The 25,960-nt window shown below is 45.3% G+C and overlaps 1 protein-coding gene across 1 annotated transcript in view; it reads left to right on the plus strand.

Annotated features, from left to right (window-relative positions):
• The first annotated feature begins 6,312 nt into the window (after positions 1-6,312).
• Positions 6,313-25,960, plus strand: part of NKAIN3 (sodium/potassium transporting ATPase interacting 3) — a 293,652-nt gene continuing 274,004 nt past the window's right edge. The window contains exon 1 of the mRNA XM_038766751.1: positions 6,313-6,366. Within this exon, the coding sequence (XP_038622679.1) occupies positions 6,313-6,366 (54 nt within the window). The remainder of the gene's footprint in view (positions 6,367-25,960) is intronic.

A 25,960-nucleotide genomic window follows, 5' to 3' on the forward strand; every position in this document is an offset into this window, starting at 1 on the left:
TCCATTTTCTAATGAATCAGTGAATCGTAGTGAGCACTTACTGTGTACAGAGCAGTGTAAGTGCTTGGGAGAGTATAATATAAGAGTTGGTAAACGTGTTCCCTACCCACCAACGAGCTTACAGCCTCGGGAATGGGGAAATTGAGACTCAGAGGTTAAGTAACTTGCCCAAAGTCAAAAGCAGGCCAATAGCCGAGCTGGGATTTGAACCCAGGTCTCTTGACTCCTGGCCCTGAATTCTTTCCATTAAGCCATGATGCTTCTGGCCCCAGTTCCAGATTCTTGACTCTTTGAACGGTTTTTAAGTGGCACTGACAATAACCCATCTCCATTCCTAGTTTTAGGAAGGAACTAGGGTCATGACAGCTTTAGGGTCACACCAGAATCAAGGCAAAAAGACTGGAGAATAGCTCATATGTAGCTAGTGGGGAAGCACTTGCCACATTTTGCAGAGATTGTAGGAAGACAGTGTGAGACTTGTGGAATTAATCAGGCTCACTCCTTTGCTCCTTGGAAAATTGAGGCTCTCCAGTAGTTCACCCTATGCTCTATGCAAATGGTCAATGAATAAACATTTAATTCTACCATTTCCCAACCCAGTTGATCTTTGATCTCTTCTGCTCCAGCATGTTCTGCCCCCTGGAGAAAACAATGACCTCCTGTTTCAACTTCAAGTCTTAAAGAAATCTGCTTCTCAAAAGGGCTTCTCTACCCTGGCAAATCCAGGACTGATGCTTGTCTTCCTTGTTGATTTGTGGTGATATTGTCATGCATTTGCCAGTCACTGGTCCAGCTCTCTCCCATATCATCCACTATCATCCACTATCATCCACTTCTTCTGGGCAACTGCAAACTCAGGAGGGTACGGCTCCCTTGTGGGCCAGGCTGGGGCCTGGAATGGCTAGACATAGCACGAAAGTCTCACTGTGGGGTGCTGACCTGTCACTGGTCTCATTTCAATCAATCATATTTGAGCATTAAAGGCTTGGGAGAATAAAATGAAACAAAGTTGGCAGTCAAATTTCCTGTCCATGATGAGCCTACAGTCAAGAGGGGAAGACATATATTAATATAAATGAATTTATGGGTATGTACATAAGTGCTGTGGAGCTAAGGGAAGGAGTGAATAAAGGGAGCAAATTAGGATGGCACAAAAGGGAGTGGGAGTGGGAGAAGAGGAAATAAAATCTTTCAGGGAAAGCCTCTTGTCCCCAAGGTCTGCTATGATATGTTGGGTTTCTAGGAAGGTGCATTCAGTTTTCCAGCCACAGGAGAATAATTTAATTTGCTGTAGGTGTGTGTGTGTGTGTGTGTGTGTGTGTGTGTGGCAGGGGGGCGGTGAACACCCACCTACACAAGCCTATCAACAAGTATGTCTTTGGAGTCTGAAGCTCTGGCTGGGTGAATATGGCTGGAAAACTGGCTATCCAGCTTGGCACGAATGAGGTTGGCAATCTCTAGTGCATGTTTTCTAGCCTTTATCCTAATCAGGGAGAGCAGAGTGTGCCATGGAGTCCATGGCCTTGTTAGCCAGTCCAGGACACTGTAGAGAAGCAGCATGGCTCAGTGGAAAGAACACAGGCTTGGGAATAAGAGGTCATGGGTTCTAATCACCTGTCAGCTGTGTGACTTTGGGCTAGTCACTTGACTTCTCTGTGCCTCAGTTCCCTCATCTGTAAAATGGGGATTAAGACTGTGAGACCCATGTGGGACAACCTGATTACCTTGTATCCCCCCCAGCGCTTAGAACAGTGCTTGTCACATAGCGCTTAACAAATGCCATTATTATTATTATTATTACTGAAAGCAATAATCTCCAGGGCAGTCCCACTGCTACTAGAACATTGCGTGACTTGGTTTTCTGGTAGTGAGATGGGTTGTGCCAAGTCATCCACCCCAGCGGCGTCTTCCCTGAGGCCAGCGGCCTCTGCTGTGGGATGGCTGGCTGGGCTTAATGGTGTGGCCCCTGGCCATGAAACATGGACTGCTGCCCTTTCTGCCACTTTAGGTGCCTCCGCTCCTGGTCTGTTGCTGGTAGTTATTTGTACCAAATGAATAGTTGGGATCTCTACTGCTTAGGTGACAATTTCCACTGGGCTTAATAGCACACTAGGGGATATGCTTGGCCACAGAAAATGACCAGACAAATAACTGAAATGATGATTTTTCTGAAGAGGTTGGGAAGGATGGGGAAAAACAATCCTTCAAGCAAAACCATTCTTTTCTTTGACTCTTCTGGGTAGGTTAGGAACTGTCTCTTTGATCCTTAGACTCCAGAAGCGAGGGGCCACTGATGGTACTTTGGAACATCAGACAGAAGCACATGTATGCCTTAAACTGGACCTGAAGATCCGGGGAGGCAGTATGGCCTCGTGGAAAGAGCACAGAGCTGGGAGTCAGGAGACTTTGTCATTCATTTGATCATATTTATTGAGCACTTACTGTGCACAAAGCACTGTACTAAGTGCTTGGGAGAGTGCAATGTAATGATAAACAGACACATTCCCTGCCCACAAGGAACTTAGTCTAGAAGGGGAAACAGACATTAATATGAACAGTTTACAAATATGTTCATAAGACCTGTGGGGCTGGGAGGGGAGAATGGATAAAGGAAACTTTTGTTCTAGTCATTCATTCATTCATTCAATCATATTTATTGAGCACTTACTGTGTGCAGAGCACTGTACTAAGCGCTTGAGTCCTGGGTCTGCCATTCACTTGCTGCATGAACTTGGGCCAGTTGGTTGATTTCTCTGTACCTCGGTTTTTTCATCTGTAAAACGGGAATAAAACCGCTCTCTCTCCCTCCCTTATAGATAGTAAGCCTCATGTGGGACAGGGACAGTCTGATTTAATTATTTTTCATCTACCCAAGTGCTCTGTCCATCATCTTTGTGCAGAAACGCTCTGGGCATGTTACTCCCCTCCTCAAAAATCTCCAGTGGCTACCAGTCAACCTACGCATCAAGCAAAAACTCCTCACTCTCGGCTTCAAGGCTCTCATCCCCTCCTACCTCACCTCCCTTCTCTTCTTCTACAGCCCAGTCCACACCCTCCACTCCTCTGCCGCTAACCTCCTCAGTGTGCCTCTTTCTCACCTGTCCCACCATCGACCCCCGGCCCACGTCCTCCCCCTGGCCTGGAATGCCCATCCTCCCCACATCCGCCAAGCTAGCTCTCTTCCTCCCTTCAAAGCCCTACTGAGAGCTCACCTCCTCCAGGAGGCCTTCCTAGACTGAGCTCCCTTTTCCATCTCCCCCTCCCCATCCCCCCAGCCCTACCTCCTTCCCCTCCTCACAGCACCTGTATATATGTTTGTACAGATTTATTACCCTATTTATTTTACTTGTACATATTTACTATTCTATCTTGTTAATGATGTGCATCTAGCTATAATTCTATTTATTCTGATGTTTTTCACACCTGTCTACATGTTTTGTTTTGTCTGTCTCCCCTTCTAGACTGTGAGCCCGTTGTTGAGTAGGAACTGTCTGTATATGTTGCCAACTTGTATTTCCCAAGTGCTTAGTACAGTGCTCTGCACACAGTAAGCACTCAATAAATACGACTGAATGAACAGTAGTAATAATATCAGTGAAGGTATTCAGTTCAGTTTTGTGGAAATGTGCCAAATTCTTCCAAACCTTGAATGTCTTTTAAAGGGAGAGCCTGCTTCAGAGTCATTGTGTTCATGGGCTCCCCACGGTGAGCCAAGACTGAGTTTAAAATAATACCAGATCTAAAGGTGTCTAGTGACAACAGTGTAGTCCAGTTATTGCTCTACAGAAGTAAGTGTTCTTTAAATACCATTAATTGGTGCCCTACCAGGAGCAGATGGGGGACAAAGCCCCTGAAAGCTGAACTTTCTGGTGTTAAAAAATCAGCTACCGTAAGTATTTTGTATCCTGTTGTCTTTCGGTCTGTAAATTTTTAGCGTCTGTATCCCTTGCTAGGGTATGATCTTTGAGTCAGCCAATCTTATTTATTAAGTGCTTACTGTGTGCAGAGCACTGTACTAAGCACCTGGGAGAGTACAGTATAACAGGCACATTTCCTACAAGGGATCGTGTTTATTTACAGTTTCTTCCCAAGTGCTTAGTATAGTGTTCTGCACATAGTAATCACTCAAAGATGGATTAATTGACCTCTTGGCCCCAGAAGCCCAGACGGTGACAGGCATAGAAATACCCTCTAGCCGGACCCCATTTCTGACTGTTTCTGCAGGGGCACGTGGCCCTGTTATGGCAATAATGGAGTGGGATTAGGTGGATTATACCCTTAGGGTGCCCACGACCAGCTGTCTTGAACTCAGGGGAGACTAAAACTTGCTAACTTCACCTTACCGGCAGCGGTTGTCTCAGTTTATTCTTAACTGCGGGATTTAAAAGGCCAAGTTGAGAGATGTCGGCAATAAATCTAAATAAGTAATTAATTAGGCTTCCTCAAATAATTAAAATATGCAAAGTATTTCTATTACCTCCGAGCGTGCTTGGTTTCACGCTATTTCGGTCTCTGGCATAATACACTAAGTGATTCTATATAAATGTTGTATTACTTTTGCAACAAGATTTAGGGATTACGATCCTAGTGGCTAGGCAATATGCCACGTTCTTCCAGACACTTTGGAAGGTGGTGGCGCGATTTCCTCCCTCCCCTTCACCCCACACCCATCTCTGATTCTCTTTACCACGGTAAATTATTCATTATGTTGGGTTCACTTACCTCGACTCCCTCAGGGAAGTGGAGATTTTTGGTTTGGAACACACTGCGACCTCAGGATCTGCTGTCTGTGACATCCTAACCGCCGCCTTCTCGCCCCCCTCCCCCCTTTCAGGCTTTTACTAGACCAGTGCTTGGCACATAGTATGCGCTTAACATACCATTATTATTATTATTTACGGACAGATGAGGAGAGATTGAATTCTGAGCCTCCTTCCACCCATTAATTATGCAAACATTCATGAACCACTTCAGGGCTGCATTAGAGAGAGTGTGTATGGGGGTGGGGTGGAGGTGTGTGTACATTCATTCATTCAATCGTATTTATTATTATAATAATAATGGTATTTGTTAAGCGCTTACCACGTGCAAAGCACTGTTCTAAGTGCTGAGATACAAGGTGATCAGGTTGTCCCACGTGGGGCTCACAGTATTCATCCCCATTTTACAGATGAGGGAACTGAGGCATAGAGAAGTTGTGACTTACCCAAAGTCACACAGCTAACAATTGGCGGAGTCGGGATTTGAACCCATGACATCTGACTCCAAAGCCCGTGCTCTTTCCACTGAGCCACGCTAAGCGCTTACTGTGTGCAGAGCACTGTACTAAGCGCTTGGGAAGTACAAATCGGCAGCATATAGGGACGGTCCCTACCCAACAACGGGTTCACAGTCTAGAAGTGTACACGCTTACCGCAAACCCCCCTGCCTTGCAGCAATCGGCTCTGTGTGCTGAGTTCAGGTCCCGCGGCGTGTAGCCTGGTGGAAAGTAGCCCCGGGAACAAAGCTTGGCAGCGGGATTTCGGGGAGAGGCGAGGCTCGCCCTCGGGCGCCTGGGCTCCCAGGGAAACTCCTTGTGGGAGCCGGTCATCGTCAATCGTATTTATTGAGCACTTACTGGGTGCAGAGCACTGTACTAAGCGCTTGGGAAATACAAGTTGGCAACATATAGAGACGGTCCCTACCCAACAGTGGGCTCACAGCCGGTCCTTCTGTCCCCCCTCCCCTTAGCCCACCTTGCCCCCCATCCTCGGGCCCCCCATCCTCGAGTCGTCCCACGTCCCCTGGGCATCTCCCGCCGCCCGACCACCCCTCTGCCCTGGGGAGGGACCCCCGGGAGTCCGTCCCGCCCCCCGTTAGGGGACCCTCGCCCCTTTCCTGGGCTCTCCCTCCCCTCCCACTCACTCCAAGACCACCCCCCCAAAAAAAGGACCGGACTGGAGATCCAGGAGTGCAGTGATTCCCCAGGGAGGGCAGACCCCGGGACCCTCCACCCCCCTCAAGGAGACCCACCTCCCCCTCGCCATCTGGAGCCCCCTCCTCCTCTCCCTCCTCCTCCTCTCCCTCCTCCTCCTCCCCCCCGCAGGACCCCGCAGCCAGATGCTCCACCGCGCCGGGCTGCGCTAAGCTCCGCTCGGCCGGACCGGAGAAACTACACAAAGGAGCGAGGGAGCGGAGCGGCCCTGCTGCGGAGACCCGGGCCCGGGGGCTGCTGGCCGGAGGATGCACTGAGCTAAGCGTTCGGCCCGGGGCTGGGGCGGGGGGCTGGCTGGCCGTCTGTCCCGCCGTGCCTGTGTGGGATCCCGGGTGACGATGGGCTGCTGCTCCGGGCGCTGCACGCTGGTGTTGGTGTGCGCGCTGCAGCTGGTGAGTGCCCCGCCACCCCGCACCCCGGGCCCTGCACCCCCGGGGAGGGGCGGGGGGAGCGGGGACCCCCCACCCCGGGCCCTGCACCCCCGGACCTCAGGCGCCCACCGGCCGGTCGCCGTTTGGGCTGGGCTCTGCTGGGCCCGGGGGACGGGAGGGGACGGGAGGGTCCTCCGCCCGGGACCACGACCTGGGAAGGGGAGGGCTTCAAGCACCCTCCCTTTCTGGAGCCGGACCCCCTCCGGACCCTCCCTTTCTAGACCGGGACCCTCCCCTCCGGACCGGTCCTTTTCCAGAGCAGGACCCCTCCGGACTCCTCCTTTTCTAGAGCTGGACCCCCTCCGGACCGGTCCCTTTCTAGAGCCGGACCCCCACCCCACCGGACGGTTTCTTTTCCAGAGCCGGACCCCCCCCCCCACCCCCCAACTCTGGACCAGTCCTTTTCCAGAGCCGGACCCCCTCCGGACTCCTCCCTTTCTAGAGCCGGACCCCTCTCCGGACCGGTCCTTTTCTAGAGCCGGACCCCCCCCCCCCCCCCCGGACCGGTCCTTTTCTAGAGCTGGACCCCCTCCGGACTCCTCCTTTTCTAGAGCTGGACCCCCTCCGGACTCCTCCCTTTCTAGAGCCGGACCCCCTCCGGACCCTCCCTTTCTAGAGCCGGACCCCCTCCGGACCGGCCCCTTTCTAGAGCCGGGCCCCCTTTCGGACCGGTCCCTTTCTAGACCTGGACCCCCCCCCCCCCCCAGACCGGTCCTTTTCCAGAGCCGGACCCCCCCCCCCACCACTCTGGACCAGTCCTTTTCCAGAGCCGGACCCCCTCCGGACTCCTCCCTTTCTAGAGGCGGACCCCCCCCCCCTCCGGACCGGTCCTTTTCTAGAGCCGAACCCCTTCCGGACCCCTCCTTTTCTTGAGCCGGACCCCCCTTCGGACCGGTCCCTTTCTAGAGCAGGACCCCCCCCCCCCACCTTCCTTTTCCAGAGCCGCCCCACCCCACCCCTGGACCGGTCCCTTTCTAGAGCCGGGCACCCCCCCCCCCCAACCCCCGGGTTCGGTCCCTTTCCATTCATTCATTCAATCGTATTTATTGAGCGCTTACTATGTGCAGAGCACTGTACTAACTGCTTGACTTTCCAGAGCCGGACCCCGCCTCCGGACCGGTTCCTTTCTAGAGCCGGGCCCCCCTCCGGACCCTGCTGGGCCGGTCCCTTTCCGTTCATTCATTCAATCATATTCATTGAGCGCTTACTATGTGCAGAGCACTGCTCTAAGCACTTGACTTTCTAGAGTCGGACCCCTGCGGGCCGGTCCCTGGCCATTCATTCATTTAATCGTATTCATTGAGCACTTACTATGTGCAGAGCACTGTACTAAGCGCTTGACTTTCTAGAGTCGGACCCCTCCGGACCGGTCCCATTCCTTCATTCAGTCAGTCGTCTTTAGTGAGCGCTTACTGTGTGCAGAGCACTGGACTAAACGCTTGGAAAGTACAATTTGGCAACAATTAGAGACGGTCCCTACCCAACAACGGGCTAGAGCCGGACCCCTCCCGTGTCCGGCTGGCCCAGAGGCTGGCAAGGGGAAGGATGGACACGTCAATTTTCCTTCCCAACACGGTGGGAAGCGTTTTCCTGTAAAAAACAGGCAAGAGTGGCCCCCTTCTTCTAGACTGTGAGCCCACTGTTGGGTAGGGACTGTCTCTATATGTTGCCAACTTGTACTTCCCAAGCGCTTAGTATAGTGCTCTGCACACAGTAAGCGCTCAATAAATACGATTGATTGCTTGATTGCTGTGCATTTGAGTCCTTTTTGGAGTGGGGGTCGAGGCTGCCTCTTCTGCGAAGCACATAGGGGTTCTCTCGGTGGTAAACCACAGGAATGGTCCAGGGGGCTGCTTGGAAAGAGTTCTGCTGCCATGGAAAACGCTCGTATCGGGAACTAACGTGATGGGAAATGCATTTAGTTTGTCCTCTCTCCCTCCTGCTGAAGTTTGTATCTTTTTTTCTTTCCCCCTGAGGAAAGAGCCGTTAGGTGAACTGTATTGAGCAATAACAGCCCCTTGCTTAACTCATATACAGAGGGATCAAATAATGCCGTTTCCTTAAGTTAGTCTTCTCTCCCTTGAGTGATTTTAAGGGTTTTCCCCCTTCCTTCAGCTTCAGTCATCTCTCTAGCCGTGGGCTTCCGTGCTGCGGAATCAGGACCAAAGACAGCTTTATGTGGGTTTTTGAGGGCTTGGGAGCGTGTTGGCTTCTTGGGAAGATACCTTCTCTTGTGTGATACTTCTTATAAAATCGAACGTATATCATTGTTTAGCCAGAGTCCCCTGAACATGATTCTTTCACTTGTGCAGGTGAAAAAGAAAATTAATCGGTCGGTGGTATTTATTGAGCACCTACTAGGTACAGAACACTATACTAAGAAATTGGGAGCATACAATCCTTAGTGGGAATGATCCCTCCTTTCAAGCTTTCAATCTAGCAGGAGGAGACTGATGCTCAACTAATTTACAGATGGGAGGGCAAAAGAAAAGGGATATGCATATTAATTGGGGCTTTAGTATTTCTTTTGGGTGTGGAAGACAATTAGATGTTATCAAAGAAGCAGCATGGCTTAATGGAAAGAGCCCGGGCTTGGGAATCAGAGGTCGTGGGTTCTGATCCCGGCTCAGCCACTTGTCAGCTGTGTAACTTTGGACAAGTCATTTCACCGTGCTTCAGTTCCCTCGTCTGTAAAATGGGGATGAAAACTGTGAGTCCCACATGGGACTACCTCATTACCTTGTATCTACCCCAGTGCTTAGAAAAGTGCTTAGCACATAATAAGCACTTAACAAATACCACCACCATTATTATTATTATCATTATTATTATTATTATTATGTTAGAAAAAGAGCTTTGCTTAGGAACAAACCTGTGTAGACTTTTTTGGCTATCTCTGAAGCCGGTAATATGAGTGAGTCCTGAGAGCTGTAAGGAAGGTGAGCACTATTCTCTAGGATTGCTTTGTTGAGAAATAAACTGCTAAAGTGAGAGGGTGAATAATTGGTCTGTCGACCAGATCTTTTGGGAGAAGCATTATCATTTGGAACAGATCCATCACACCCAGGAATAACTTTCGGGGACTGCAACACCTCTTATAAAGTAGCCACTCTACTTGCTTTTATAATGAGGGCTAGTTTAGCTAGATATCTGTCAAATGTGTATAATCGAGCAATTTATGCTATCTCTTCCAGGTACGTTTTTCTGATTTATTTTCAGATGAGATAAAAAAAGTAGCCACAGCATAGATAGATGTGTTGGGTCTAAAATTTAATCTAGTAGACATAAACTCAGTCAAGGTTCTCTGATATGTCAGGGCAGTTTGGTTGAATTTATGGTGGTAGGAATCATCACTATGGGGGTGTCAGGTCTTTCTCAAACATCACAGAGGTCATAAGTATAAAGTATGCCCAACTAAATGGTGCCCCCAGATGTTGTTGTTAAGCAAGAATAATTGTACTTGCATTCACTTATGGAGAGGTGAAAGGCATAATACAGATTGCAGAGGAGGTCGAGGTGAAGTGCCACAAGGACTAATTGGCAATAACACAGAAGTCAAATACCTATGGAAAACAACTTCGCACGAAAAGTAAGATGACCCTGACTATTCTTTAAAAAATAGGTAATCCTGGTGTGTGTGGGGTTTGTTTGTTTTTTGTGTGTGTATGTGTGTGTTAGATTGTAAACTCCTTAAGGGCAGGAACTATATCTATTACTGCTTGTTCCTGAGTGCTGGAGACAGTGCTCTGAACTCAAGTGCTCAATAATTCTAACCTATCAATCATCAGTATCAATGAAGCAGCTACTGTGTACACTGTATGAAAGTGCTTGGGAGAGTACAACAAAGCTTGAAGACGCAGCCCCTGCCCAATAGGAGTTTATAGTTTAGCACTGTGGAGACAGATGATTTGAGAGACAAGGAAAACAGATATGTAGGTGAGGAAGGAATGAATACCTCCCATAAGACACTTTTGTAAGCAAAATCATTAACTGCATGGTGTGTTATTTGAATGTTGCAAGCTTCCTAGGTAATTTGAAGGTTTATGGAAGGGCTTTGGAGGTTGATGTAGCTTGGCAAAGTCCCTTTTGTATGAGCCACGTGGAAGGTGCCAACTTCTTCATCTTTCTCTGGATCTGTGCCAATAAATGTTTCAGGAATGTGTGGTGTTCCATAGGGAACTTTTTTTTTTTATTCTATAGATTTGGGGATATTTGCCATTTAACAACATGTCCCCTGCATTTGCATTAACAACAACAACTTGTGTGGCAATCAATCAACCGTATGTATTGAGCGCTTACTGGTTGTGGGCAGTGAATGTGCCTGTTTATTCTGTTATATTGTTTATATTCTACTCTCCCAATGACTTAGCAGGTGCTCAGTATGGTTGACTGCAGAGCACTGTACTAAGCACTTGGGAGAGCACAATATAACAGAGTTGGTAGAAACATTCCCTGGCAATAATGAGTGGCGTACTTTTCAACTGTGCCCCCCAAGCATAGCCGATAAAATCATATCCATGTACCTAGATGATTAATCAGAGGTATTGAGTGCTTACTGTGTGCAGAATACTTTACTAAGTGCTTGATTAGGTTTTGACAGGCATGGTCCTGTGGTGAGCAGGGTGCTACCTTATTCCTCCTTCTCCAACTCTCTGGTGGGCAGAGTGGCTCTGAGTTCTCTCCTTCAATTAAATGGTACCCAAAACTCCCCAAATGAGGAACTTCATCAACAACAATAGTAGTAGTAATGACATTTATTGAACATTTACTGAGTACTCCGCCCCATACTAAGCACTTGAAAAATGTAACCCAGACACAAATAATGTTTCTTGCCCGCAAAGTTTCGGCAGACTTAATCACTTTTATCTCAGGGCTGAAATCCTGGCCATATTCAGCCTTCTCAGCACAATTTCTCTAGATCCCCAGACTACACTTGAATTTCTCATGGCATTTAGATTTGTTCAGGGGAGATTTCTTGGTTGGCCACTGGTTAACAGTAGAACACATGAAAATCTGCCACAAGGAGTATCGATGCATTTTAGTAAATTTGATTCATCCAGAAAGATGATGATACCGAGATTATACTGGGCATGGTGCAGAGTGGCTTCCTAGATTTAAGCATTAGTAAAAAGTCTCAATTTTATCATAGGTGTGTAAACAAGCATCTCTCCACACTTTCCAAGCTTGTCATCTGTTTTGGTACCCTCAAAGATACTTTGAAAAGTGCTTTACCCATAACATTTCAGATGATTGCTTAAAAATACATTTCTTTAATTGTAAACATGGTTTTCAAACTTTTTATAGTCCTTTGTACTGTTGAACACTAATTTTTTAAATGTACCAATAACAGACTACAACATTGTACTATGTAGTGTGGTAATGACTCTGAGCAGCAGTGAAGCTATCTGGCCAAGAGAATTTGGTCTGCATGTCATCGTTGGTCTCCACCCTCCCTAGCATCATGATTTCCCAATGTCACAAGAGTGAAGTGCATAGCATGGCGGCCAAGGGGTGAAAATGGAATCCAAGGATTTAGAGCAGAGAAGCAGTGTGGCTCAGTGGAAAAAGCATGGTCTTTGGAGTCAGAGGTCACAGGTTCAAATCCTGGCTCCGCCAGTTGTCAGCTGTGTGACTTTGGGCAAGTCACTTAACTTCTCTGTGCCTCAGTTCCCTCATCTGTAAAAATGGGGATTAAGACTGTGAGCCCCATGTTGGACAACCTGATCACCTTGTATCCCCCCAGCACTTAGAACAGTGCTTTGCATATAGTAACTGCTCAACAAATACCATTATTATTATTATTATTATTGAATTGGGCGCTAACCAGTGAGTTTACTCACAGACCAGGACTTTTACAGCAATTGGCCAAAGGAGGGAGTGCTGCTCTGGCCTCCCTCCAGTAATGGTGGATTAGACCAAGGGCTCAGGTAGCAGCTTCTTCCTCATCTCTCTTCTTCACTAGGTTGGGTAGTGTGAGCCAAAGGAAGAAGTGAGTTGAGAAGTCATGACCCCTTGAGACCCTCTATGTGGGTTGGTGGTTCTGATTAGGTCCAACGAGAGGGTTATATGGTCTAATAGAAGTAACTTTGGGCTGGGAGACCAGAGATCCAGGTTTTAATACCGGCTCTGTCACCGATCTGTTGCATGACCTTAGCCAAGTCACTTAACCTCCCTGTTCCTTAGTTTCCTCCACTGCAAAATGGAGATAATAATGCCTGACTCTCCCTCCCTCTTGAGCATGTCGGGAGGATAAAATGAGAATTGCTGTGAAAGCATTTAGGGGAAGAAAAAAGTCCTAATCAAATTCCAGGTATTACCATTATTACATTCTAAAAAGACAGAAGCACAGAATGCTGGCCAACTTGCCATTTTCTGTTTATACATTTCTCCTGCCTCATTTTCTTTCATGCACTTCTAAGCCCCTCGCTGAAAGCAAAATCCCAGATTCATATCTAGTGTTAGAGAGCACCTCTCTCCAACTAGGTCTCCTCATAAGAATTTGAGGTAATTATGTGGATTATGCAGGCCCTCTCCTTGCTATTGTCTGAACTATCTGAGGCTTTTATTTTTCTTGAAGTATCAGGCTAATAAGCTCAACCTTCCCCTTAACATTGGCTGGGGGAAATAGTCACTGCTGCTGCACCTCAGGGGGGTAGGTGTGAGAATGTGGCTTCCTCCTCTCTAACCCTTCCCCGGCTTCCAGTGACACTAACCAAAGGCTGCTCAGGGTCTGAGCTATGGTAATGGTATTTATTGAACACCCATTGGGTGCAGTATACTGTACTGAGTGCTCAGGAAATATTAATCCATTATATTTAGTGCTTTCTCTGTGCAGAGCACCGTACTAAGCACCTGGGAGAATACAGTGGAGCTGGCAGACACATTCCCTTCCCACAATGAGCTTACAGTCTCGAAGGGAAGACAGTCATTAGTGCAAATAGATGATTTCTAATATACAACTTAGACGTGCATAAGTGCTATGGGGTTGAGGGTGGGGCAAATATCAAATGCCCAAAGGTCACAGATCCTTATTAAGATAAAGAAGCACCATATTCCATGCCCACAATGAATTTACCCTCATATGGCACAGGAAATTAATTTTGTCAGCCTGATTTCCTTATAAGAAATACAATGGTTATCAATTGGTGGTCGGCACTGAACTAAACACCTAGTTATTAAAATATGTAAGAATTGTGGCCTAATGGAAAAGGCACAGGATGGAAAATCAGAAGACGCTGATCCAAGTCCCAGTGCAACTACTTGCCAGCTGTGTGACCTTGGGCAAGTTATTTAACCTCTCTGTTCCTCCCTCTCATCTTAGGTTGTGAGCTCCATATGGGGCAGGGACTACATCTGATCTGATAATGTTGTTTCTACCTCATTGCTTGGCACATAGTGTTTAATAAATACTGTTGTTAATTATGCAGCAAAATATATTCATATGTAGGCAGGATTCAAGTGACTGTCCACGTGGGCAGAAGAAATAGTTGAAAGATTGGGTAGAGTAAATTGGCCTGACCTTGCCAGCTAATTCATTAGCCATTTTATAGTTGTACAATTCCATTTTCTCAGAGTGCTCCGGAAAATCTAAAGATCTGATGCCAAAGTCGAATGACCCAACCTTTGTGCTAGAATTGGGAGTGATTTTTTTTTTTACAACGGCACAATTGAATGTAGAAGATGACATGAACCCAATTAAGTTCTAAATGCTTCCACATCTTGACTGATGAACTATTTCACTATTGTGTTTGTGTGTGTGTGTGTGTATAACATGTATAAATATATATAATATAACATGTATAAATATAAATATATACATATAAATGTGTGTCCACTAAAATCAAACTTATTTGGGTTAATTTAGGAAAATTGCCTGCATTATTTTTTGTGAATGTTCCAAAACTCTGTTTTAGTATTTCTACTTGAACAATATTTAGTGACTCCCTTAGTCAATTTAAGGAATCAAGTTCTTCTCTTGATGGGTGGAAGATTTATGCTTGTAACTCCCATTAACACTAATTAGAGTAATGTGTGTAAATCCTCACACATTGAAATGAGAATATATCCATTAGACTAAAAGATAACACTTCAGCATTGATTAGCATTCAGAATGCCAATTAAATGGCATTGCAAGCAAATGACACACAGCCCACAGTGCATTAATTTACATTTTTCATGTCCCATTTTGCACATTGCCCTAAAATGAAGCTACAGTCAAGGCCAGGCTCCTCTTTGTGAATGTTTGCTTTTCAGTTGCGAGACCCACAGTCAACCGTATGCATTCAAGTGGGCATGTCATTATTCTGTTAATAGTATTGGGACTTGGGAGAGTTGATGAATTAGAGAAAGTAAAACCCTCGAACTGATAAATTGCTGCCCCATTTGATGTTGGTAGAAGAATCATCAGTTCATTGATTTGGAGAAGCAGCATCTGCCCATGGGCCAGGGAAGAGGAGGGTGGGAAGCCGTGGTTAATGACACTGGCAGCACACTGATTGGGGGAATTAGAAGCCCTGTTACAAAGAGAAGCAGGTGTGGGATCACAATGATGGGGTTGGTTCAGTATTTGAAAGCTTAAATTCGTTTTAGGGGTCCCTGCCTCCTTCCCTTAATTGTCAACTACAGCCAAGTGTGCCGGTCTTGGGGTTGGAAATATTCCCTCCCGTGCCCCATTCTCTTCCCAAAGCTTGGTACCCAAATCACCACAGTTCCTTCATGCTTTAAAAACAAAACAAAAAACCCTCATCCTCATGGCAAAAGAACAGGAATTAAACACATCAGCTGCAGAAGAGAGAAACAAGCCCTCTGCACTCGTTAATGACCGGTTTCTAAGGTATCTTTGGCCAAAGTCATGCTACAATAATAGTCACTGCACCAAAAGTCAGCTCCACCTTCTTGCCTTTACATCCCATAAATTTTCCAATCCTTTTACAAAGTTTCTCGGAATCCAGTCCTCTCATTCAAAAATGCCCCGAAGATACTTCCCCCCCACACACAGCCACGTAAAGCTTCATGTGAGCTGCTAAGACTGGTGTGAACCCTGCTTTCTCAAAGTCTCTGAATATTTATGCTTGGTCAGAGAAGAGCTGTGCTAAGGGCTCCCATGGGGTAGGAGTCGGGACTTGTGGCAAACGCTCCCTTTTCAGCAGTGAGGACAGAGAGAATAGAAAGAAAGGTTTACATTAACTCTCTTCTGGGAAGTTATTCCTTCTCCTCTAGTCTTCCTAATCTCTTGAGAAGCAGCATGGCCTAGTGGATAGAGTGGATAGGCCTGGGAGACAGAAGGACCTGTGTTCTAATCCCGGCTCTGCCACTTCTCTGCTGTGTGACTTTGGGTAAGTTATTAACTTCTTTGTGCTTCAGTTTCTTCATCTGTAAAATGGTATTACATTTTAAAATTAAGACTGTGGCCCTATGTGGGACAGGAAGTGTGTCCAAACCAAACTTGTATCTACCTCAATGTTTAGTACAGTGCCTGGCACATAGTAAGTGATTAACAAATACCATTTTTAAAAAAACCTCTTGCTCTCATTGAAACCCAATTCCTTTTCCTTTATTTTACTCTGTTGAGAATGAAAATGATTGGGCAGTGCCAACACTGAAGGATCATGGCCCAGTAGAAAGAGCCCAGGATCAGGAGGGCCCTGTTCTAATCCTGGCTCCACCAGTTGCTGTGGTGTGACTTTGGATAAGTCACTTCACCGCCCTTGTCCTCATTGTCCTCATCTGTAAAATGGAGATCAAATAACCTATTCTCCTTCCTCCTTAGGCTGTGAGGCCCCTGTGGGACAGTACAGTCCTTAAGACAGGGTAAGCTCTTAACAAATACCTCAGTGATTATTATCACATTGTCTTAACTCTCCAAACCCTAAGTAGTAGTAATTGGCTGCAGTGCATTATGATAAGAGCTTGGAAGATAACAGCAGAATGAAGAGACATGTACTCTGCCCTTCAGGAGATTATACTTTAACAAAATTTTGTTTTTGTTTTAAATGGCATTTATTAAGCACTTTATTTCAGGTACTGTACTAAGCGCTATGGTAGATATAGGCTAATCAGGATGGACACAGTCTCTATCCCATTTGGGGTTCACAGATTTTAGTCCCCATTTTTCAGATGAGGTTACTGAGGCTGAGTAGTGAAGTGACTTGCCCAAGAGCACACAGACAAGTGGCGGAGCCAGGATTAGAACCCAGGTCCTCCTAACTCCCAGGCCTGTGCTCTTTCTACTAGGCCATACTGCTTCTCATCCTTTCATAATAGGTTCTCTCTTCTGACCAGTCAACCAGCTTGTTCCTTTTTTATAGAATATGCCCATTCTCTACTCCTCTTCTAAAGGGGAGAGCAAAACCAGACTCTCTGCATAGCTAATTCAGTTAGTAATGGAAGGCTCCTTAGCTTGTCCAACCTGATTAACTTGTATTTTCCCCCAGTGCTTAGAACAGTGTGTGGGACAGAGGAAGTGTCTAACAAATACCATAAAAAAAGGCTTGCTTCCAAATGCTTACATTTTTTGTTCTGTTACCAGGTTAGTGTTGCTCTTTTTCCATATAAAACCCTTGAATTGAATTCTCCTTCCCTCATTGCAGAATCAGTCAAGTCACAAGTGATAATTGCCCCAAATTTGATCTGCTTGTCTCTTATCAACTTTCACAGAGATAATGTGCTACTAAAAAAGTCCAGAAGTTGAATTTCCCATGTCCAACAGCGTTGAAAACCTCTCTGACTTGGATATGTATTTTGGAATGGATGTTACTGAACGAGGGGCCAAGAAGGTCAGAAGTGGCAATGATTCATGGATTTTTACCTCTGGATCACTGATTCAAATTCTGCCCAGTGCAGTATAAATTAAGTGACCCTTATAATAATTACTATTCTTATTCTTATTATATTTGTTAAGCACTTACTGTGTGTCTTACACTGTTCTAAACACTGCAGTAGATAAAAAAATCAATCATCAGAGCCAGTCCCCATCCCACATGGGGCTCACACTCTAAAGTAGGAGGGAGGACAGGGATTGAGATTGAATCACCATTTTTCAGATGAGATAATTAAGGCATAGAGAAGTGAATTGATTTGCCCAAGGTCATATAGCAGACAAGTGAGGGAGCTGGGATTAGAGCCCAGGCTCTTTCCACTGGGCCATGCTACTTCCCCATGGAAAGTGTTAAACTGAGTGCTGTGCTGAGGGGGCCAGGGGCAAGGAGCTCAACGGGGCTCATAAAACAAGTCAGGGGAAGCTTGGCAATAAACACATGGAAAGGTGAGATGACCAAAAAAATAAAAATGGAAAAAGACAAGACTTAAGTATTTATTGAGTGCTTACTGTGAAGCTTTGTACTACCTGCTTCGGAGACTACAGTACAACAGAGTTGGTAAATGTTTCCTGGCCACAAGAAATGTAAAATCTAGAGGGGAGGACAGGAATTAATACAAAAAGAAATTAAAGTATGTACATAAATGCAGTGGCGCTGAGGGTGGGGTGAGTATCATGCTCAAAGAATATAGAACCAAGATTAACAAAGTTACAGTTTTGGGTGCTGAATGTCACTCTCCCAAGAACTTAGTACAGTGAGCACTCATTACATACCATTGATGGATTGCAGTAGGGCTGCTGAGTGGCCTAGTGGAAAGAGCATGAGTCTGGGAGTCAGAAGATCTGGGTTCGAGTCCTCCACCATGTTCCTGCTGTGTATTCTTAGGCAAGTCACTTAAATTCTCTGGGCCTCTTACCTCATCTGTAAAATGGGGATTAAGACTATGAGCCCTCTGTGGGACAGGGACTATGTCCAACCCAGTTACCTTGTATTCACCCCAATGTTTAGTACAGTGCCTTATGCATAGCAATCAATTAAATACCACACACACACACAAAAAAAAACCACATAAAAAACCCTCTGCTGCAAGAATCTAATACTTCAGAAAGCCATGACCTGTGGCCTTGTCCTGACTCCCTGTAGCAGTGGAGAGCAGGGTGGAGTTTGATATCTCTTACTTCTATTACACTCTCCCAAGTGCTGCGTGCAATAGGAACTCAATGAATTAACTCTCACCTTCTTTCTCTTCCTCCCCAAGAGGGCACCCGTTTCAAAAGAACTCCCCTCCGCTGACACAAACCAGTTCTGTTGTGTTATTACTTTCTGACTTTCTAATTTTCTTCTCCCAGAACACACTGCCATCACTGTGTGAAATTTTGTGCTATCAATAATTTTATTTCAGTCTCAAAAATCAGTGGGGCAATTGAGTAGATATTTCTTTTTGTTCTTTCTGAGTTTGTTTCCAAAGCTCTGGAGGGGTGGAGTTGCCTCCTGGCCCAAAATGGTGTTAAGTGATTAATGAAGTTGTGACTGATCTTCCTCAGTGTTAGTACTGGTCTGACTATCAACACTCTGATATCAATCCTTTCCATTCAGAATGACCTAGTTGATAAAACAGGACTTGGGAGCCAGAGGACCCAGGTTTTAATCCAAGTTCTTCCACTTACCTGCCGTGTGACCTTGGGCAAGTCACATAACATCTCTATGCCTCAGTTTCCTCAACTGCAAAATGGGCATCAAATCCCTGTTCTCCTTCCTACTTTAGAGTGTGAACCCTATGTGGGACAGGTACTGTGTCCAACCTGATTAGCTTGTATCTACCCCAGCACTTAGAACAGTCCACTACATATAGTAAGAGCTTAACAAATACCATGAAACAAATTGTTGAAGGGTGTCTTATGGTCAGCAGGGCTTACACACTGGTATTGGAGAGCGGGGAAGATGGAAAGTCATTACCTTCTGATAAGTATTGATTGGTCAGCATGAAACAAATGTCTGGTTTCCCATCTAATATCCAGGTCACAAGACTCCTGTCACGATTGGCGTTTAGGTCCTCTCCTGCAGGGATGTGGATTAATCAATGGTCACAAGAATTGAACAATTAAGCAGCCTTCTGGTGTCTTGACCCGCTGTGTCTGCCTGGGTTGAGGTACAGTCCCCCCCACCCCTCCTCCCCCCCCGCCTCCGGTCAGAGCAGTGGAATAGAAATTTCTGAAAATTCTGTCCTGATGGAAGGACACCATAGCTAGAATGCATGTTATTCACTTTCAAGGTAGGCTTCTAATTTAAAAATTAATCTTAAAATAATGTCAGAGACCAGACAATATCATAAATTATTTTGTCCAAGTTCTTTTAAGTTCTCCACACTTGTTAAAGATTATCTTTTGAGTCCAATTTTACAAATATCCAGTTCTGGTTTTCATTTTATGTTTTGGCTGGAGCTTGGTTAAGAAATTAGGAAATGTTCACTTGACAATGTGAACCAATCTGGTTAGGGTGAACCATAGCGTTAGGCAAAATGAAGTGTATGTGCATGCGCATGCCCTGGATCAGGTGAGCACTACGTCACAAGTTTTCCTTAAGTGCATTTATTGAGTGATTTCTCTGTGCTGAATCCTGTACTAAATGCTTGAGAGAGTACCACAGAAGTAATAAACCTGACACTTGACCTCACGGAGTTAAAAATCTAGTGGGGAAGACGGACCCTAAAATAAATAACAGGTAAAGTCAAGCAAAAGAGTTTAAAGTTATGTGCATAAGTGCTACTGGGGTGAGTTCCCTAGTGCTTAGAGGTGAATACCGTAAATCGCAACCCTGGTGCTCTAGAAAAATGGGGGTGTAAAAATATTGCAATTAATCAAGAATACTTATTGAATGCTTACTAAGTGCAGAGCACTGTACCAAGTTTTTGAGAGGGTATAATGATATTGGTAGATAAGGTCCCTGCTGTGAAAACATATCCTCCTCTAGACTGTAAGCTTGTGTGGGAAGGGAACATGCCTACCAACTCTATTATACTGTAATCTCCCAAGTGCTTAGTACAGTGGTCTGCACACAGTAAACACTCAATAAATGATTGCTGTCATCTTAAGAGAGGATGGAGAAGGTTCACACTTTAAATTTCTTCCTTTCCCAAAGAGGCTGACACTGCGGCATTTAACTGTTTTGAAGGAGTCGAGATGAGAGGTCATTAGTGAGTAACCTTCTCCCCAACAGATCGCAGAAGTGTTCTAGGTCAGACAAATCCATTGGCGAGAGAAGTGGACTGTAACTCTTTCTCCATGACTGTTTAAAACATCTATGAATGGTCAGCATGTCCATTCTGCTGGTAGAGAGCTTTGACAAGCTTGCTACTCTCTGCAGCTCCTGAAGCCTTCTGTTACTTCCCCTGGTTTCTCTCTGCTTTGGGTAGTCACCCAAAACCTGACCTCTTCATCAGATAGTGAGAGCCCTCCAGGTGTACAGTTGTCCTACACTTTTCTCTTCAGATGCGTAATTCGATGTCTCCATTATTAACTCTCGCCACAGCTTCCCTTAGGATCATAAAAGCTACCAATGCCTTCCAAGCTCTTAGAACAGTGCTCTGCATGCTCAGTGAATACCACTGTTTGATTCTGACTGTGATTGCTTGTGGGTAATTCTGCCCATCTGTATCCCCTGTTAGAGAGAAGGTTCTGTCACTTCATTTCTCTGTGCTTCAGTTCCCTCATCTGCAAAAATGAGGGTTAAGACTGTGAGCCCCAAGTGGGACATGGGACTGTATCCAACCTGATTACTCTGTATCTACCCCAGTGCTTGGCACATAATAAACACCTAAATACCATTTTTAAAAAATCCCGATTCACCTACAGCAACCATTCTTCAAGCGGCTCATTCACAAGGGTTTTATTATTTCCTTTCCCCCCGAACCCCCCCCGCCCCAAGAATTCATCATGAATGATTTTCATATTCTGAGGGCTCCTCTCCATTGGGCTTAAAGTATGAAACATCAAAGGTGGAAACAGTGGCAGCTCAGTCAGTTGCCTGGCCTGCCCAATTAGAGGGAACTGTTAGATGAAGTCATTGAAGCATTAGGAAGCTTGTGAAAAATTAGATCTGTCTCCTCGTCTAAAAAAGAGCTGTGGTTGAAAATATACAGATGGAATCCTCCTCTAGGGACATTTCCTTTCACACTTACCAACTCCATCCAAGTTCCCATGCAGCGTTTCCCTAGTATGAGAATTAACGTTTTGTAACATTTCAAAGGCTCCTACCTCATGCTGAGTAGCACTGACCATCTATTATTTATGGATTGGCTTTCTTTTGCAAGGCTAAAAGGACCTTCTGAGCCATAGCTTTTTAACCCCTTCATGGCTAATGGAGCTTGCATTAATGTGTGTTAGGACAGTCTTCATTCCTTCCCCCTGCAGCCGGGGCTTCATCTTAATAATTTATTTATAATTTACAAATAATAAGAAAGGTGGTTATTCACTTCATAAATGTTAACAATTTATATTGACTTCTGTCTCCCCATCTAGGCTGTAAGCTCGCTGTGGGCAGGGAACATATCTACCAACTCTATTATATACTGGACTTTCCCAAGCGCTTAGTATAGTACTCTGCATACGGTAAGCACTCAGCAAATATGACTGGTTCATCATGTCCTTTCCACCCACTCCCAACTCCACCCACTGTTAGTTTTCCCCATGGGAGCAGCTGTGACTGTTGGATATGTTAGACTGAGCTGTGAGGAGCCTGAAATTCTGCTCCTCTATCTATTACACCCTATTACTCTTATTACATTTATCACCATCCCTGTCTGTGTGGTGTTTTTATTGTTCCATCTCTGCTTGTGTGCCTGTTGCCAAACCCCTACCATACAGAGTTCCTTCAGGGCCAGGGACCTTGTCTAATTGTCATCAGTCTTTTTTCCTCCCCAGTGTTTAGAAGGATGCTTTGCATCTAGCTGGCACTTAACAAATGCTATTACGACTAGCCTTCATTTTTAGTCATGTTAACCAAGGTAAGCAAACCGATATTTTGGTTTTGTTTTAGTGTGCTTTCCTTTTCTGAGGAAAATTTCACTTTTTTATGGCATTTGATAAGTGCTTTTAATAAGTGCTAGACATTGTACCAAGCACTGGAGTAGATAAAAGCTAATCAGGTTGGACACAGTCCATGTCCCACAGTCTTAATCCCCATTTTACTGATGAGTGATTGAGTCACACAAAAGTTAAGTGATTTGCCCAAGGTCACACACCAGGCAAGTGGCAGAACTGGGATTAGAGAACAGATCCCAGGCCCATGCTCTACCCCCTAGACTACACTGCTTCTCTAGAGTCATGGTACTTTAGGATCATAAATTGCACTCTAGGACTATTCAAGTTAGCTCCCTTCCAGTCAATCAGAGGCAATGTTTGAGCACCTCACCCTCTCCCTCCACTGCCTGCCCCACCAAGTGCAAAGCACATGGCTGTATGTTTGGGAAAGTACATCAGAGGTTCCTTACCAACAAGAAGATGACAATCCCAGGGAATCTTACTTAGGAAGGCTAACCATCGTGGACATGCTTGAAATAGTTATGAGTGTTTGAAAATTCTGTACCATTAGGCAGACTGCTGAATTGCAGCCAACATGGATTATATATCTTGAGCTTTGCGTATTGCAATGAATACAGCTGCAGTTTTTGGTGAATACACATTCTGATGTTTGGAGATGAAAATACGGTCAATCATGGTGTTTGTTTTTTCCTTCCCTCTTTAAAAGAACAACACCACAGACAAGGAAATTAAAAATTAAAGCAGAAATCAACTTAATACAGCATCAGCTCAAGCAGTTCTGGATGAGATTCAAAGAGCTACATGACAATGAATTCAGAAGGACAATATACTTCCCGCAGTTATCTCTGGGTGTCTTGCAGTAAGACAGCAGTCCAAGGGATCTCCTCTTCTGGCTTTACCTTCCTTTCATTGTATTTTCCCAAACTCCTTTTCCATGGACAATGAATGAACAGGTGGATGGATGGATAGAGAAGCAGCTTGGCCTAATGGATAAAGCATGGGCCTAGGAATCAAGAAGAACCTGGGTTCTAATCCTGGGCCCTGCCATTTTTCTGCTGTGTGAACTTGGGCAAGTCACTTAACCTCTCCATGCCTGTTATCTCAACTGTAAAATGGAGATTGACTGAGCCCCATGTGCTTCCAAACTGATAATTTGCATCTATTCCACAAAACTTCCCCCAAACTGAGTTTGTGTTCTCTTTAAAGACAGTTTATGACTTTGATAATCATCAGTGATATTTATTAAGCACTTACTGTGTGCAGAACACTGAACTAAGCATTTGGGGGGGTACAATACAACAGAGTTGGAAGAAGCATTCCCTGCCCAAATGAGTGTGGCAACAAGTCCATTGAGAAAGGTGGCTTATTCACTTGAGAAATATTAAGAATGATATGCTCAGGAAGGGAAGAGACTAAAATTTGTCCAAAGAGATGATTGGGACTGTTATCTGTGTATTCACTATTGTATCCTCATCTTCATGTTCGCTTCTTGGGTTCAGTGTTTCAGGAGCTGTTTGGCCCCCAATCTTGACTAAGAGGTTTCTGATCTCAGTCATTGATGTACTGAATAGGCACCAAAGTCACCGGAGCTGGGGTATCCATTTTTATGGCTTGTGGCCTATTTCTGGCCCCATTTAGGCTTCTTTATGTGTTCTACGGATCAGACACTGATAAAGAACTGCTCCCCGACCCAGCCAACAGGTTTTGAAAAAACTACCACATTGTTAAGGTTGTAAACTTGCTAGACTGTAAATATGCTAGATTCTAAGTTCCTTGAAGACAGGAATCTTCAAGCTGGGAAGCCAGTGTGGCTTAGTGGAAAGAGCCAGGCCAGGAGTCAGAGGACCTGGGTTCTAATCCCAGCTCTGCCACTCATGCTGTGCGACCTTGGGCAAGTCATTTAACTTCTTTGCCTGTCATCTATAAAACAGGAATTTAGAATGAGAGCCCTACATGGGACATGGACTTTGTCCAACCTGATTATCTTGTATCGATCCCAGTGCTTAGTACAGCACCTGCAACATAGTAATAGCTTAACATATTGTTAGAAAAAAACCTGATCTCTCTCTCTCTCTCTCTCTCTCTCTCAATCTCCCCACATCCTTGGGACAGGAGCACTTCCAGGAGCATTAAGGAATCAAGGATGATGTCATCTTCATTTCTTGTACTGCTAGACTGTAAGCTCCTTGAGGGCAGTGACCTTGTCTGACAACTCTGTTGTGCTCTCCCAAGTGCTGAATACAGTGCTCTGCTGCTAATCTCCTCACCGTGCCTCGTTCTCGCCTGTCCCGCCATCGACCCCCGGCCCACATCATACCCCGGGCCTGGAATGCCCTTCCTAGGCCCATCCACCAAGCTAGCTCTCTTCCTCCCTTCAAGGCCCTACTGAGAGCTCACCTCCTCCAGGAGGCCTTCCCAGACTGAGCCCCTACCTTCCTCTCCCCCTCGTCCCCCTCTCCATTCCCCCATCTTACCTCCTTCCCTTCCCCACAGCACCTGTATATATGTATATATGTTTGTACATACTTATTACTCTATTTATTTTACCTGTACATATCTATTCTATTTTATTTTGTTAGTATGTTTGGCTTTGTTCTCTGTCTCCCCCTTTTAGACTGTGAGCCCACTGTTGGGTAGGGACTGTCTCTATATGTTGCCAACTCGTACTTCCCAAGCGCTTAGTACAGTGCTCTACACACAGTAAGCACTCAATAAATACGATTGATTGCATACAGTAAGTGCTCAATAAATACTATTTATTGATTGATCTCAAGTGTATAGTACAGTGCCCTGCACCCAGTAAGATGCACAATAAATGCAATTTATTGACTGACTTGAAGACTGCTGCTCGACTCCCTATAACACATCCCTCCCTCCCATCAAGGGAGAGGCAGATACTGTTGGTTGAAATGGAGGAATGTAGGTTCAGAGGTTGCCTGGGTGGTGGGTGGGTCATTTACCAGTGTCTGCTGGGGTAGTGGGGCAGGTTAGGACCAATTTAGGCAACTGTAAGTGCTAAAGCTCAAATTTTGCTGATCAAACCATCAGTAGTATACATTAAGACCCTCTGAAAGTGTGAGCTCCTTGTCATCAGGGAATGTGTCATTGCTTGTACTGAATGTTGCACTCAGTGGGTGCTTGGAGAGTACTGTAGGGTTAGCAAATACAACCTTTGCCCACAAAGAGTTTGACTACTATGAGGAGACAGACAATACAGGAAATTTGGAGGAAGGAGAAATGGATATTATAATAATAATATTGATGGCATTTGTTAAGCACTTACTAAGTACTGGGGAGGATACAAGGTGATCAGGTTGTCCCATGTGGGGCTCACAGTCTTAATCTCCCTTTTACAGATGAGGTAACTAAGGCACAGAGAAGTTCAGTGGCTTGCCCAAAGTCACACATCTGACAAGTGGCAGAGCCGGGATTAGAACCCATGACCTCTGACTCCCAAGCTGCTGCTATGCTATGGATATGTATATATGGGTATATATATATATAAGTTAGTGATTAAAAGGTAGTGTATGTAAATTGATATGTGCAGAAGTGCTTCAGGTAGTTGTGAGCCCCCATGGATGTAGTTGGTGTGGAAGAATGTTATCTTTTTAGCTCACCGACTATTTGTGCAGGTTTTCTAGGGCAGACTTGTTCACATCCTCAGTTTGGAGGCACGGGCCAACTGTAGTAAAAATCTTG

This window comes from Tachyglossus aculeatus, chromosome 25, assembly GCF_015852505.1.
Source record: "Tachyglossus aculeatus isolate mTacAcu1 chromosome 25, mTacAcu1.pri, whole genome shotgun sequence".
NCBI classification, from domain to species: Eukaryota; Metazoa; Chordata; class Mammalia; order Monotremata; family Tachyglossidae; genus Tachyglossus; species Tachyglossus aculeatus.